This window comes from Nanorana parkeri, unplaced genomic scaffold, assembly GCF_000935625.1.
Source record: "Nanorana parkeri isolate BGI_ZX_2015 unplaced genomic scaffold, ASM93562v1 scaffold30, whole genome shotgun sequence".
NCBI lineage: Eukaryota > Metazoa > Chordata > Amphibia > Anura > Dicroglossidae > Nanorana > Nanorana parkeri.
Window position 1 is genome coordinate 716454 of NW_017306298.1, and position 16022 is coordinate 732475.

Sequence of the window (16022 nt, forward strand, 5' to 3'; positions counted from 1 at the left end):
AAATCATAAGTTCCAATTGACTTAGCCCATATTGAAAAGTGCCAGAACAAACGCTCGGAAATCCAATTACTACAAACAAACGCCATTTTCTCCACTCAGGAGGAAATTCTCAAACAACATTTACAGCTATCAGATAATATTTGTGCAAAGGGGGGAAAACCAGCTTTTCCAAACAATTACATTTTTTTTTTAAGTAAAAGCAATATTGCAATTATATAATTTGAAGCAGCACTCTAAGCAAACATAACATTTATTAATTCAAAAGCCTATACTTGTTTTTTTTTGTTTTTTTTAAATACTGTATATGCACCTTACTTGAGGCTCACTTGCATGGCCATTGGAGGAGGGGAGAGGAAAGGAGGAGATGAGACTGACTTTTTTTTTTTCTCTTCATTCCAATTCATCTTGTTTGTGTTTTTTGGGGGGTTTTGGGGAGGGAGGGATTTTGGGTTGTCGTTTTCCTTGCTTTTTTTTTTAGTTGATACCCCTAGGGTGGAAGAATGGTTTTAATACCAATGGGAAGGGAAATGTATGGTAGCTGTTTTAGGAAGAAGTTATGAATATCTTTTTCTTCTGTTTCTGATTGGATTTCTCCCTAGAAGAGTCTTTTAACAGGAATGGGATGTTTACATGTTTGTATTGTTATATATAGAAACAATAAATACATATTCTACAATATGTACCTTACTTAAGCTGGACTTTAAATGAGAACTGTGGGGTCAGGGCTTTTCCCAATAGTTCTCCTAAGGGTAACGGGAGGACACGAACTAGCTGCGGGATTGACAGCTGGCTCTGCCTATCTAGAGGCAGAGCCAGCTGTGCCCACCCCCTCCCCGTCCATTCCGCCCAGGAGGGAATCCCTGCAGGGAGCTGTGAGTGACAGTCACGGCTCTCTGCAGGGATAGATCGAGAAGTGAGCGAGCAACGCTATGTGTTCGCTCACTTCCCGATCTATTGAGCCGACCTGTGACAGTTTAATTGTCACAGGTCGGCTAGAACTATGAGGCTGATTGATTTTCACTCGCCTCATAGTTCTCCTTTAATCTCCAGTAATTCCTTAGACACCAAAAATCAGCCTGAGCCAATCTGCTTCATTGGACTGTACTTTTATTCTAACCTGTTAACCAGGAAATGGAGACTCAAAGGAAGAAGCTGACTATATATAGTATGAGAGAGGTGTAAGAACCACATAGGTGGTTGAACCTGAATAATAAACAGCTTTACATTTTATGATCAAACTACTGTTGATATTTCCTATGAATGGTACATTTGTGTGTAGACCTTTAAAGCAAATCTTACCCTTTCCCAAAACATGCCAACATAGTTGTACCTTCATAATTTGTCTATTAGTGATTCCAATGCACCCCTACCTAGCCTAAGCAGACTACACGGCGCTGTTACTAAAATGTAAATTTTGACTCTGTCAAAAGTCAACAGCCAACGTCTTCATGTCTACCTACTCCCTTGGCTGCTGACATCTGAGAGAGCAGTAACATATGGCGGTCTTTGGCAGCATGCTATTATTGATAAGATGGCAGTGACCAACGATGGGATAATTGGGTCCCAGGTTGTTTATAAGCTGAATAATTTATAGTTGTCAACAGTTTCAGTAGCCATCAAAAGTAGAACAGACTACTTTAAAGAGAAACTGTTTTTACAGAATCATCACCACTACTGGCCAAACTACACAAATTCGATGATTATTTGCTTCTTTATTAATAAATGGCCTTGGTGTTTTTTCAGAGAGTACATATCTAGAGATATTATAGCAGTTTTGATCTAATTTCCAATATGACATCCACATTTTACCATGCTCAACAATCCACATTTTTTCCTACTTTATTAAAAATAGAGATTTGCAGACTAGCCACTAGAGGGAGAACCTTGTACCATCACCTCCCTAGAGGCCACCACCCAAGACATTATTAAAGAAGTCCAAGTCTGTCTCTTTGAGAAAATCCATACCTTTCCTGAAAGAGTTGTTATTTTTTTTATACCTCCAAAAAGTCTATCTGCCTTCATACAAGCCAATAGCAATCATTTCATTTGGTTCTAATAATGTTTCAGTGACCTACTGTATATTTAAACATGGCATAAGTATTTCTATTTCATCTTTAATTATCTTTTGAAGGAACCGTGCTACACACCACAAAGGCTGAATTGTCTAGAACTATGCAAATGTATCCACATAGTTAGGGAGGCTCATTATAAACTAAATTCTTGCTGTGTTGCCTTTATCACATGCCTCCCTCCTCAGAATGGGTTCTAACAAGTCATCTTTTGTCAAATAATTTCAGAAACCAGAGGTGAACTTGGGAGCTGTCAGAAGATAATGTTCTTCAGCGTCAACTGGTTAAGGCTGCCCATGTAATTCACTAAATTATGCTTTAAAATGTGAATTCAAATCATTACAAGAAAACACAAGAACACAACCAGGTCAATCATATGATCATTCATTTTTTTAGCCTAGCTATTTAAGGATCAGCCCATAAAATACATTTATTTAAGTAGACACCAGTGGGCTGATTTACCAAAATGCCATCCTATATATATCCCGGGTTTTTGTCATAAGACCTCCAAATATCCTTTAATTTTTGTCCCTACTCCTAGGTGAAGTCTTACACCTTTGGAGACAGCAGGAGGTATTTCAATGTTATGGCAAGGTCTGCAATGTAAAATGAAGGACAAAAATTAAACAGGCAGGTAATGATGGCAAAAACAGTTTGGTTTGTTTACACAACTGGATATCCTCAAAACTGGCCTAATTATGCTAAAAGCATGCCTGTTCTTTTTAGTAGGAGCTAGCTGTTTAGACATTTCCCCCCATACATTGGGGAGACCATACAATGCTGGACTGAAGAGAGAGAGACTATGTGGTGGCATCCTTGTAAGTACAAGGTATTATCTTGTGCAGCTGGTCCATTTCCCAAGGTTTAGGGACTTGTACTGAGTGGTAAGTTTAGTCTTTTTTTCCACGTGAAAATGCTATATTGATGCTGTAAATACTGGCCATGTTTATTTGATGCTGTGAACAGAATAAAGCTTGTTGCTGTGACAAGTCTGAAACCTCAACTGATGCAACAAAAAACCTCACTGAGGTGGTCTACCCCAAGAAACAGCAAAAGCAAGACTGCTATTATTACAGCACTTACAGACAATAGAGAATATCTTGGTCAAGTCAGGGAAGGTTTATAGGCCTTCCCCCACACCTCCTGGCCAAGCCAGGGAGTCAACTGGCCAAGCTGGATTTTTTTTCCACGTTTATTGCTTTGTTTTCCCCCAAAATAAGCAGACAGTGGCGATGTCAACTCATCTCTCTCCCCTATATACAGGATCACGCATGCATGTTCCTTCGATGCAAACACACGTTTGCGCACTGCTTGTCGAAACTTTACGGATCTGACCACAAGACTGTTCATTTTTGCAGACACTTTAAATTGTATTTCCACTTTTGCAGCCAAATTTAAAAAAAAAAACCACAATGCCATAGAGATTCACAGCTCTGATCATCCGAATGATTATTAGGAAATATTTGAATCCTACTAGTGCCGTTAACATTTCCTATATTTTACTTAACAGCAGCCATTTTAAGGAAGCTGATTATCTTCCTTTATGCTAACCCTTTCAAGTGATGTATACTGCTTAGAGGATGAAGAGTTTGCATGTTATTATAGAAAAGGAATGTAGAATATGTGTCAAGAAACAAAGGAATACCACCCCTTCAAACTCTCAGCTGTCAGTAAAATGGAAAATGTGCCCTGCAGCCTAAGTCTGCCCACCCTTTCCATTGGCAGTTTATTTTCTACATTTGCTGTGGATGTGAATAGATCAAGAGTGGGCTTAAAGTGAACCTTTAGCCAGGCTATGGACATGTACCGTATATACTCGAGTATAAGCCGTCCCGAATATAAGCCGAAGTACCTAATTTGACCAAAAAAAAAACATATACGGTAAATAGTTACATATCCTTAACAAGCAGTTAATTAAAGCAAGCCTTCACTGATCTCTGGATCTGCAATTCATCCTCACCTTTTGCAACAGAAGTTGTCATTCTCTCAGCAGGTCAGCGTATCCTGCTTTCCCCCCAGCAGCAGGGGCTCAACAGCCTTTCCCTCGTCTAATCTTTTATGCAATCATGGGGCAGCTAAATTGGAGAAGGACTTGAACAACTTTAGTGCTTCTGCTCTGAAATTTGAAGATTAATTGCTCCATAGTGCCTGCAGCTGCAAATGTCACTGAGGACTGGTTTAAAGTGCATCTACTTCTTAAGAATATCTACATTTTTTTTAATGCACATAGCTTGACCAAAGGTTCACCCAAAACAAAAAAAAAGGATTTGTCTGAAGCTGAGCGTTAAAGGATGTTTACCTTTGGTAAAGAATGCAGGGCTGAATAGAGGCAGCCAATATCATTACAAAGGCACATGGTTTCCTTTTTGTCCAATAAATCCTTCTTCACCTGCCTAGCCCATACTTGGGGCATTGCAGTTTAGACATTCTTCAGTACTCCAGATGCTCATGCATCAGGTGCCATACTTCGATAGGAAGATGGGGGTCTGTGTCAGGATGGTCATTGCAAGCCAGTCTGCCATAGACCCCACCCATCGAATGTAAAGGAGGCCATGCACCGATCTATTTTTCTCATTCAACCTGCAGGCTGAACAAGAAAAATAGAGCAGATTCCTCCATCAACACTTAGGAGTGTGTCGATCGAGGAATCCCGCTGTTGGCCGCAAGGCTGGCCGCAGCCAAAATACCAGACGCGAGTGGACAGCTCATTGGCTGCCGGCTTCTATCGTACAAAAATTTTCCGTCTGGCTCCTTCGATCAGCTGATCGAGGGATGCCGAACGAAAGGGTCACCCACTGTGCGAATTTCGTCTGGTTCCTCAAAAACCGTCTACAATTTGCACGTGTATGGGCACCTTAAGACCCTATTCAGAGTGGAGAAATCATGACTAAAAGAGTTTTCCCATTTACTGCTCTCCTCTGAATTTCGAGTCTGTATGCAAATGATAACAAGGCATTTTAAATTCTCTCTGTGTTATCCGGTTCTGCCTCCGCAGGGAGCATATAGCAGAACTAGGAATGAAACTCTCTTCACGTCGATGGCAAGACATACTTTCCATGTTTAGTATGGAAAACAAAAGAAACTGTTTAAATTATCGGCATCCCGGAATAGTATCCAAAATACAAACTAGGAGCTTGTGGGCAGTGTTTTCTGGGGGGAGGGGGACACGCAGGGAGCATAATAAAGGGAGCTGTGATATATACACACACATTTCCCTCGTATATCAGCCTCTGTACAATGCACACACACATTTCAAATCAGGAAGTAAAGTCCGTCTAGTTTCCTGGCAGAGAATAATGCATGAGCTCAGTTTCAAAGGGTCCATGAATGAGGTCTTGAAAGCCACTGCAAGGAATGATTTTAATTGCACTAGTGATCATACTACCCATGGTGAAAGGGCTAGAGAATGGTCTACAGACCACTGGGATCAGGCAGTGATGAATTGCAATCAACCGACTTTGTAGAAGAAAAAAAAACATTTATGCAAGAAAATTATTCAAAACAGAAAAAAAATTAAAGCGAAACAGATAAAATGAAAAGAAAAAAGGGAAAGTGAAACAGTACAGGATTCAATACGAACAAAAACAATAATAAAAAATAGAAGAAAACATTAAAACAAAGAAAAGTAACAAGAGAAAGGAAATAAAAAGGATGAGAGGTAAAATAATCATAATCAAGACAGAAAAGCAAGGGAAATGGAAGGAAAGAAAGCAGTTTAAAAGGAATGGAGGTGAAGCAAGAAGGGAGGAAGGCTAATACAAATTTTAAAAAAAAGGAGGGCCACAAGAAGGCAGATGAGAAGAATGAAGAGACTGTAAGGATGAAGGTTCCCATCAGATGCACACTAAAATGATCCGTTTTAATGCGAGTCTGGTGTCGGTTGGGTATCAGCAGTGTGTAGTGGTGCCTTGCATTATTACAACATGCACAGCTACAAAAGGCACAGTTTACTTTTTTGTTTTGCTTTTTTTCTTTAACTTTATTGGCTTGGTACAAAGTGTACATTTCATTCAAAGGTCTCATCATGTGCTGCAAAAAAAAATGCATGCTTGCATCTTTCTGCAGCACACATCGCCCTAGCGTTGTGGTGTGAACGGGGCACATAGATTGCAATTAATTTCTGTGTGCCCTCGCAGTAACTGCGCATTGATTTGAGGATTCTGAAATCACAGGTGTATGTAAACATCTGTGGCCGGGAAGCCTATACAAAGCAATGGCAGGCTGACAGTCGCCACAGCTGTCTGCAGACGATCACATGTATCCGTGCATCCATCGGTTACCTGTGGCCCAGGGGCAGGTGACCAGCCATGGGCGCAACCTTTCTGCATCCAGGGCAGATTAACTGTGCCTAGGCTGCAGGTAACCGCTGGATTTATGGCTACATGTAATCAGCAGCTGACAGCTACTCGCACACCGCTGTGATTCCAGCTACAGCCCTCAAATCTGGACATATTTGGACATGTGAATGAGGCTTTATAGTTTGTCCCAAACCCCTGTCACTTTCCCCCGACAGCCTGACCTTCATGTACATGTAAGGAAAAATATAAAAAAGGTATGTAATAATAATTTTAAAAAATGAATCGATATACTGAATACTATCTATCGCTATGCTACTGAATGTCCTTATCAAGGTACAGACATGGTCGGGAGGAAGAGTCTACAGGAGCAAGAGCATTGCACCCGTGATCCACTACTCACTTTTCTTTTCTGAAGCTGCGTGCATTTTTAATTTTTTTTTAAGAGGTGGAATTTCCCTTTAAAAGTTGATCTGTCTCACAACAACATCCCGCTTTTCCATTTTATTACTACTCAGAAAAGAGCAAGGAGGGAAGATTATGATGGAGAGAGAGAGCTCGTGAGGGGGCAGGAACACCGGCAGACAGAATACGTAAAAGAAATAAAAGTGGCTAACGGCCTAAAATTGAATTACACAGCCTGCTAATCTTTATGACTGCACGCATTCAGTGCACTACCCTCAGCCGCACAGGACTTGGCCTGTCTCACCCCTGAACACACACTGGGTGGGATTAGATCAAACATACCACATAGGCAGCCCTGGCAGAGCACTATGCAGCAACAGCTGAATGGATATATTTATTAACCATTACATGAGGTGGGGAGACACAGATGTTGTGACTGGGTAGAAGTAAAACAAAACACGTACAAGGCAGCCGCATACTTCTCTGGTGTTATCATGAGAGAGTACAGGGCTACTGTAACAAATGATATTACAGAGTTCCATGCCTGTCACTTCTATGCTGGAGAAACATACCACCTGACCTTCTGAGATGGGAATCGGGGACAACTTTAGGGCCCATTCACCATATGCGCTTGCCCAACACATAGACAAGGCAAACTGCCTTTTGTCCTATCAGTTCAGTTCACACCAACACTACGGTAGGATGTGTTCCATTTTTACACAATGCATTGCGCAGCACTACATATAATGGTGAATAAAATGCAATTTTGTGACTTTTCAATCAAGTTACAATAAAAAGGAAACGTGCGTTTTTTCAATACACCACTTCTCCCCGAGCCACGGTCTGTGTTCACTTATTCTATTAGACTGTAGCAAAGCTCACTTCCTCAAGAAGCTGACCAACATACAGCAGATCAAAGCAGCATTTGACACGAACTGTAACACAAATTTACGCTTAACCTTTTTCGGGGAAACATTCACATTATTCATGACTGCATATGGACTGGAGCATGTTCTCTTTGCATTAATTAAAGCTGAACCTCCGGGATAACAGCAAAGTAGAGTGTTAAATCATTCCACACATATGGATTTATCTGACAAAGGCTTTGGCTGATATTGAAAAAGTATAATCAGTAGGTGTGGAGAATGCTTAGGGTCATCTCTAAATATGAATAATAATAAGAAAGCCATGAAACGAGACTCTGAATTCCAAAATGTATGACCTTATAACTATATCCATCAGAGAGGAATGATTAAAGTGACACTAAACTCAGGAGTTAAACTGTAAAAATACATTCAAGTACTTTAATAACAAAAATATATTTTATTTGTGTATCTCTCGGCTGTAGATCCTCAAATCATCTCTGAATTGGTGCTGACACTGTCCTTCCTTCTGGAGGGGGGCTACTTTTGTTCCCCATGGTCCCTGTGTGTGTTGTAAAGTAGTCACCACACCAAGCTCGCGCCCGTGATGGACTACAATCTCATGTTTAGTTTACTAATTTGTATTGAGCTTGTAGTCCATCATGGGAGTGAGCTTGGAGCGGTGACTACTTTACAACACACACAGGAACCATGGGGAACAAAAGTAGCCACCCTCCAGAGGAAAGGACAATGTCAGCACCAATTCAGAGATGATTGGAGGATCTACAGCCGAGTAATAAACAAATAAGATACATTTTTGTTATTAAAGTAGTCAAATGCATTCTTAAATTAAACTCCTGAGCTTAGTGTCACTTTAATGCATACGTCTCAGATACAGTTATAGGTTCATAAATTCTGGAATTCAAAAGTCTCATTTCATGGCTACCTTATTATTATTCAAATTTGGAGATGACCCTAAGCATTGTCCACACCTATTGATTATACTATTTCAACATCAGCCAAAGACTTTTCCAGATAAATCATTCCACACATATGGATTTAACACTCTACTTCGCTGTTATCCTTTAGTTCAGCTTTAATTAACGCAAGAAGAACATGCTCCAGTCTATATGTAGTCATGAATAATGTGAATGTTTCCCCAAAAAGGTTAAGGGTAAATTTGTGTTACAGTACGTGTCAAATGCTGCTTTGATCTGCTGTATGATTGTCAGCTTGTTGAGGAAGTGAGCTTTGCTACAGTCTAAGTGAACACAGACCGTGGCTCGGGGAGAAGTGAACTGTAAGACGATCCAGACTTGGTAAAGACGTGTTCCCTTTCTTGCAGGTCACAACAGATCAAATGAAAACAATTATTTAAACTAACTGTGTTTAAAGCGGTTAACAATCACCAAGGTCAAGTGACTGCGGGAGTTACAAGGCCCAAGGGGCATGTTCATATGAAAACAATGCAAATAAATTATCTGGCAAGACCTTTTCAGTCACTAAGTGACCACAAAGGTCATTCTGTGTGCAGTCTGAAAACTTTTATGCAAAACCAGTATAGATTATTTATCAGATGGAGAGAACCTTTTGGATTCAACGGAATGCCAACAGCCTGCAGTCTGTATGCTGGCAGGAGTGATACATGTAACAAGAGACAAGACGCACCACTCGATTTTAACATTCTGAATAATGATTTCTTGAAAAGGGGAACTGTGCTTTATTAGGCTGCATTTACACCTGAGCATCAGCGTTTACAGGTGACTTTTTGAGCTTTCTTTTTTGTGTGTTTTGCAGTTGTATTCACTCAGGCTGGAGCATGTTTGTGTCAGCCGATGGAAAGCTACATACTAGAAGAAAATGGTTGTTCAGGCGGGAAAACGCTAATTTTCTTGGTGTTTTTTAGCCACTCCTACTGTTGCCCATGGGGCTAAAACTACCCCATTCTGCCTCAAAAGTAGCCCGTGTATCCTTTCGAATGTCAGGAATCTTGCTATAGCAGGAGTGGGCAACTAAATTTCTCGAGAGTCCACATGAGAAACTGGGATGACTATGGAGGGCCGAACCAATTAATGCACGGTACCATGCAAACCACCAACCGTGTGTTACAGTTCGGCAAGTGCGTTGTCACTTATTTGAATGGCACCTCAAGCACACCTCCTGGCCGCAATGCAATCAATCACACTGCAATACACTGTACTGCAATACCGTGTATTGTGGTTGACAAAAATAGTGCATGCAGCACAACATACCTGACGCACTGTAATGTGAAATAGGTTTGTTGCACAGTAACATGTGAAATTCACACAGCATAAGTGTAAACTGGCCCAGAATGAACCCTTATTCTCCCGACATTGTATGACATACCGTTTGGCATGTGGCACATACTGGTTTTTTTTCTTTACATGCCACAGGCAGGAGCTGTGAGGTGCAGCTGCAGGAGAGGACAAAGGAACAGGCTAAAGGAGCATGAGAGCCTGCTCAATATGGGCAGTTCACATGGCTGCAGACAGCCCACTGTGTATGCGTATGCACAGTACAATACTCCGACTGGTCATTGAAATGAGCATGCTCAGAAAGAAAGAAGGAAGAGAGACTGTTTATTTAAAGGTAGCCTGTACAGAGAGAAATACAGAGCCTGCCACTACTGATCTCCTTCTAAATTATCTAGTTGCCTGGCTGTCACATTGATTGGATTTTGGCCCACACACATAAAAGCATGTATGCAACACAGTAGGAACTCCTGGTAATTATACTTGTTTAAGGCAGCTGACTAAAAGTAGCCATTGGATTAGATTGACAGCCAGACAATCTCTTCTGGATGAGCCTAACTGCTGTATCTGCTGGCCCATCTCCTCTGCCCCTCTTCACCTTCCTACATAAACTTTTATGTATCTGTCCAGGGCAGGAGCAAAAGGGAATACTATAGAATGTAAGTGACAGCTCTGAGCCTGCTAGGGCTGCTGACATTAAATCCAAGATGGGGGTTCTCAGCAGCAGTCTCAGGGCTTAGGATGTCTACAGAAGGGAGGCTTTTTCAGGTAAATAAAATGCCTAAAATGTGTCAAATGTTTATAATTTCTTAAAAGAAGATTGTGGCTGAAATAAATGATCTAGTGACAGAGTGTCTTTATTGAGACTGCTCTTGATTATCTCCTTCCGCAGCCAGTTCATATCCTCTTAATGAACGTTGAGTCCCACGTCGCCTTGTCATAAGCGAACACATGTTTTAGTGCTGAACATTATAAGCAATTTCAAGGGCTGTTTTGCTCTGTTTTTATTGTTCTAAGTTCCTATTTTACATTTTCTTTTTACTAAAAAGTGTATTTTGATATACTTGGTTGTCAGTAAAATGTGAATTTTTAAAATGTTATTGGATATTTGATTTGACATAGATGTGTCATCTATTATGCAGGTGATGTTACAAATGTAAGCCAAGCTGCATATTTTGCCTGAATAAAAGCACTGCAAAGTGGCAAATTCTCTTTAAAATTCCTTCATCTAAGATGTTCTCTCATTCAGCAAAAGATGAGAGGAGCGATCTCATGCATGGGAATGTTAAAGAGAACTTGTCACAATTTGTACAATGCTACAAATATTCAAAAAGACAGGAGGATTACATTTACAAAATGCGTTTGTGTTGCTAAATATGATCATTATGAAAGTTGACAATAATGGATCCACTGCTATCTGGGGTCATCTGCAACATGCATAGAAAGCCACACTGCCGTGTCAAGGGACTTCCACAATGTGGGATCAATAAAGCTCACCCAACACGTTACAATCTGATTGTACAATTTCCTTTAGCTCTATCTACAACAATGCAGTGCAAGGGTTTGCCAAATCTGATACAAATTAAAAAAGCTCCATACGAACATCAGACAGAAAACAAACAGCTATTTACTAAAATTTCTCCTGCTGCAAGACCTGTGAGTGTGTCTCTCTCCCGCTATATATATATATTTATTTTAAGCAGGCACAAAATACATTATAATACAGTCTCTGGGGTGAGACGTTAAATGATGCAGCGGGATCATGCATTCTAAGACAGACTTTCTCAACCAGGGTGCCTGCTGCCTTCTTCAGGGGTGACTTGAAATTTTCACACATGAAGAAGGCACTTCTGTTGTGAAGGGGGGCTTGTCATGTACAAAGGGGACTCTGATGTGTGAAGGGCTCCTAATGTGAAGCTGGGACTGCACTTTGTTTTCTATTTTAGCATAAGGCCCTACCTTAAAATCCATATCAGATCCCTATCTTGGATAAGGGTCTGGTATGGATTTTAGAGAGGCCACACATTGATTTTACCATTTACGTTTTTTCGCTTTAGTCTAGGGTGCATTGAGATTTTGCATACTTTTATGCAAAATCTCAAGGCACCCTAAGGCACTCACTGAAAAAAGGCTGAGAAACGTTGATCTATGGAGGCAAGTAAAGAAAGAGAACCTGTCATCTATTTTAGACTCCAAAAACATATGCAGCGTATTTACTCTGAGTTTGTCTCTCATGCACAGCATTTCAGAAAAATTCATTCTGCTGGTAATTATTTGGTTTCTGTTAGGGCTTCTAGATAATCGCTATTTACCCTTGGCCACTATACTGACAAACCCAGTAAAAAAAAAAAAAAAATGAGTTAGAATAATTAGCAGCTTAAGTTGATGAAAAAGTGTGGGTGACACAAGTGTTCTGAAAAGCAGAAGGGGAGAGAAAGGATGATGTATACCATGGAGAAGGTTATGCCACACTTGTCATCTTGCTTCTGTTATTTCTCCCACCTCCTTAGTACCGGCATGGCTACTATAAAGAGACAGACCCTGCTTAAAAGTCAATAACGGAACAAAATCAGCCAAGCATTACACAAGACATCAACTGGCTCTAACCACAGGAAGATCGAGTTTGCCTTGACCTGGAGTGACAGCATCACAAATGAGAAGCACTGTAGACAGCAGATTTTATTGGTCTACTACCACAAAACATAAACATTTTATATTAAAAAATGACTCAGCAGGCACGAACAACCCGTTAGAGGGCATCCAACATTCATCCTGGCATTCATGTGATTAACCTACTTAGCAAATCCATACAATCTCTGGTATACTTATTCTTTAAATGGCCTGTAAAAATGCAGGTCACTGTGTATAGCCATACACACGGACTGAGTGAGATAAATCAAAACAGTTCTCCCATTCACGTTAAACAGCATGGATGGAGAAACCTTCTCTGCAAGCTTTTGCATTCAGACAGTCGACACCTGCGGTTGCTTGAATACCCAAAAAGCAACTGTATGTGATTGTCAGCCAAACTGCAGTCTATTTTCCACGCAGCTCCTTGGATTTTTCAGTTGACCCTCGTGGAGCCAACTATTGCTTGGCTCAAATTCCGGGCGATTCAGCAAGAATCAGCCAAAATTCAAGCTGTGTATAGCTGCCTTTGCATTGTTCAATCAAAAATGAAAGGCGCACAATAGACCGCCCTAAAGAACTTGTGAGGAGATGGCTGCGCCCAGTTGCATTGCAAAAAAAAGGGGGACCACTGACACTTGATATTGTATATTGAGACAAGCCCAAAAATGTTCAAATAATGTACCTGCACTATATTAAACAAGCAGTGTACACAATGCACAGAATGTTGACATTTGTGCAGCAGTGGGCTATAACAAAGATGTGTTCTAACTGGCTGTGCATGCATGTATTGCAGAAAAGAGGGCTTTAATGTGCGTTACTGGGGAATTCAGTCCAAGGCTGGAACTGTACGCATCTGTTTTTGCCAGATGCATATTCCATTGCAAAAATGTTTTTTAACTGCAGAGTGTTTAGTTGCATATATTTGCAAATGCACATAGAAGCCACACTGCACCTACAATAAGTGTGGTCCCTAACTCTACCCTATCTGAATGATCAAATTGTGGAACATATATAGAAATGCACAAACAGAGAGCAGGCTCACCTAGAGTGGGGCTCCCCCTTATAGCTACAGCAACACACCAGATGTCCTTTTGTACGTGTTGTGTGTATTTTCCAGCCCATATGCACTTTTCCTTCTTTGATAGTTTTTAAACAGATCAGAGCGTATGCCACCATCTATGATTTTTTTTTTTTTTTGCGCTGTTACATACGGGAAGTCTGAAGCTTTCATGTAAAGGCAAAATCTTGGCTTCTGGAGTATTGCTGTACCTATAGGTAGGATATGGCTGACTCCAAGTAAGCCTGCTCTCTGTGCATTGTTATACATGTTCCACAGTGTGGAAATTCAAAAAATGTTGAGTTAGTGGCCACACTTAATCAGAAATATAGGCAGTGTGGCCTTTACATGTGTTTTCAAATATATGTAACACAAATCTCTTTTTTTATCCTGAGTACACCTTTATCTGTGGTCAAAAACTAAAAATAAATATGTACTATATTGAATTTTCAAAGGTTCTAGTCCACTCCTTAAAACCATATCCAGTTACACGTTTCTAAACTTTTTTTTACTGAAGATGCCCAAAGGATGTACTCCCACAATTTCCCTCAGCCCTGTAAATATGCACTTCCTTCAGAGCCTGCCTTCTGAACTACAACTTAACATCTGAACAATGTAACATTATCATTGCTTGCTGGAAGCAATGCATGATGGGATATGTAGTCTTGAGAAATCAAGATTGCACCACATGAAGCAACAAGGAAAGAGATGCAAAGCACACTGGGAATCCAGAAAGTTGGTGAACGCAATGGGCAGACTGAAGGCAGCACTCACTACATAAAAAGATTTTTTTCTAATCGTTGCATTAACAAAAACACCTCTAGTATGTATTCCTATTACAATGCTGATGTTATAACAGGAGAGGATATGCTGGGACTTTACATGTCTATTAAATCTCCATGGACAACTGAAAATAATGTTAATCTTTGAAAATAAGTATCCTCATTCTAGGGTGTTAGAATGTCACTTTATATTCACATAAGAGATCCCACTACCAAAAACCTGACGGCTACAAGCCACTTGGATGTAAAACTCAATATCGTTCGCCAACAACATATTCATTTTGAGTACGCTTCTCCTTTAGATGCCGTCCTTACTTACTATGCACAAACGTGTTTCCAGAATTGAATTAGCTGTACAAGTATGTTAAATAGCAGACACGGTTATTTGTGTTTGTACAGCGTAAACACAAAGAATGTAAAATTGTAGCTTCACGCTCTTAATTCACCTTTAATTGCAGATTCATCAGCATCAGAAGCAGAACACAGAGAAGAATCAAGTGCGTACATTCAATTAGAGGACAATAAGTGAGATGGCCAAAAAAAGAGGTTAATCAGGGTCACTGGGAAGCAACAGATCCTTACCTAACCAGTCATTAAACTTCTTAACCTCCGAAGGCAGGCCCAGCTCGGTGAAATCACCCGTGTGCAGCAGAATGTCCCCGTATGGCATCTGGATGCCATCTGTCCTGGAGTGTGTGTCAGATACGCAGACGAAACGCGTGTGGCCGGCTGGTTTGGGAGTGTCATAAGGGATGGGGTCTACCCTGCAGCAGAGATAATTAAACAAGTGTTACTAGTTGGAAACACAACAGATGCATAAGCCTGGAAAGAAGAAAGTTAGATATACAATGAAAGACAAAATGTAGCCTACGCTTGCTAAGTTAACAAAACATTTACATTTCAGTGCTAGAAAAATTGTATAGAAAATTAAATGGCTGGAAAATTGAATACCCAAATAGAACTAAAACAATAAAAAACAAAAAAACACCAAACAAAAGAACATAAACCACATACATAATGATAATGGTGCAGATGCCCCACTCCACCCATTTCAATATACAAAACTGATTATTTTTCAAATAAAAACATTCTAGAATTTTTGTTTTAATACTTTATTTCTGGGGGCTTGTTCACACCAAGTGAGGAGCAGATGCGGAGCAGAGCAGTTACAGAACGCATAAAAAATGCATCCAATGTATTCCAATGGTAGTTCACACAAGAGCGTTCCGTTCCAAAGCATGTGGAAAAACTGCAGCATGCCCTATTTTTTCTACTCTGTAACCCACCAAAACGCATAAAAAACACATGCAAACGCCCTGGAACGCAGTAAAAGCCCATTTTAGGCTAAATAAATTTTTTTTTTTTTTTTAAATGGCCCCGGAACATGTCAAATACGCATCAAAACACACTGCACTGCATGTGCAGAAACTCATGCAGATCTGGTCCACATTTGGTGTGAACAAGCCCTGAATGGTTTAAATAAGATGGCAGAGGACAGGTTTCTTAAAAGGAGAACTATGAGATGAGTGATTTCCACTCACCTCATAGTTCTAGCCGACCTGTGACAATGAGACTGTCACAGGTCGGCCCAGTAGATCGGGAGGTGAGCGAACACATACCAGGTTCGCTCACCTCTCGATCCTGTCA

General features: G+C 40.4%; 1 protein-coding gene across 2 annotated transcripts in view; it reads right to left on the bottom strand.

Moving 5' to 3' along the window:
- The window catches only part of MPPED2 (metallophosphoesterase domain containing 2), a 158383-nt gene that overhangs the window by 81612 nt on the left and 60749 nt on the right, over positions 1-16022 (bottom strand). For both annotated transcript variants that reach the window (XM_018567984.1, XM_018567976.1), the window contains exon 3: positions 14958-15139. In XM_018567984.1, coding sequence (XP_018423486.1) covers positions 14958-15139 — 182 coding nt within the window. The remainder of the gene's footprint in view (positions 1-14957; positions 15140-16022) is intronic.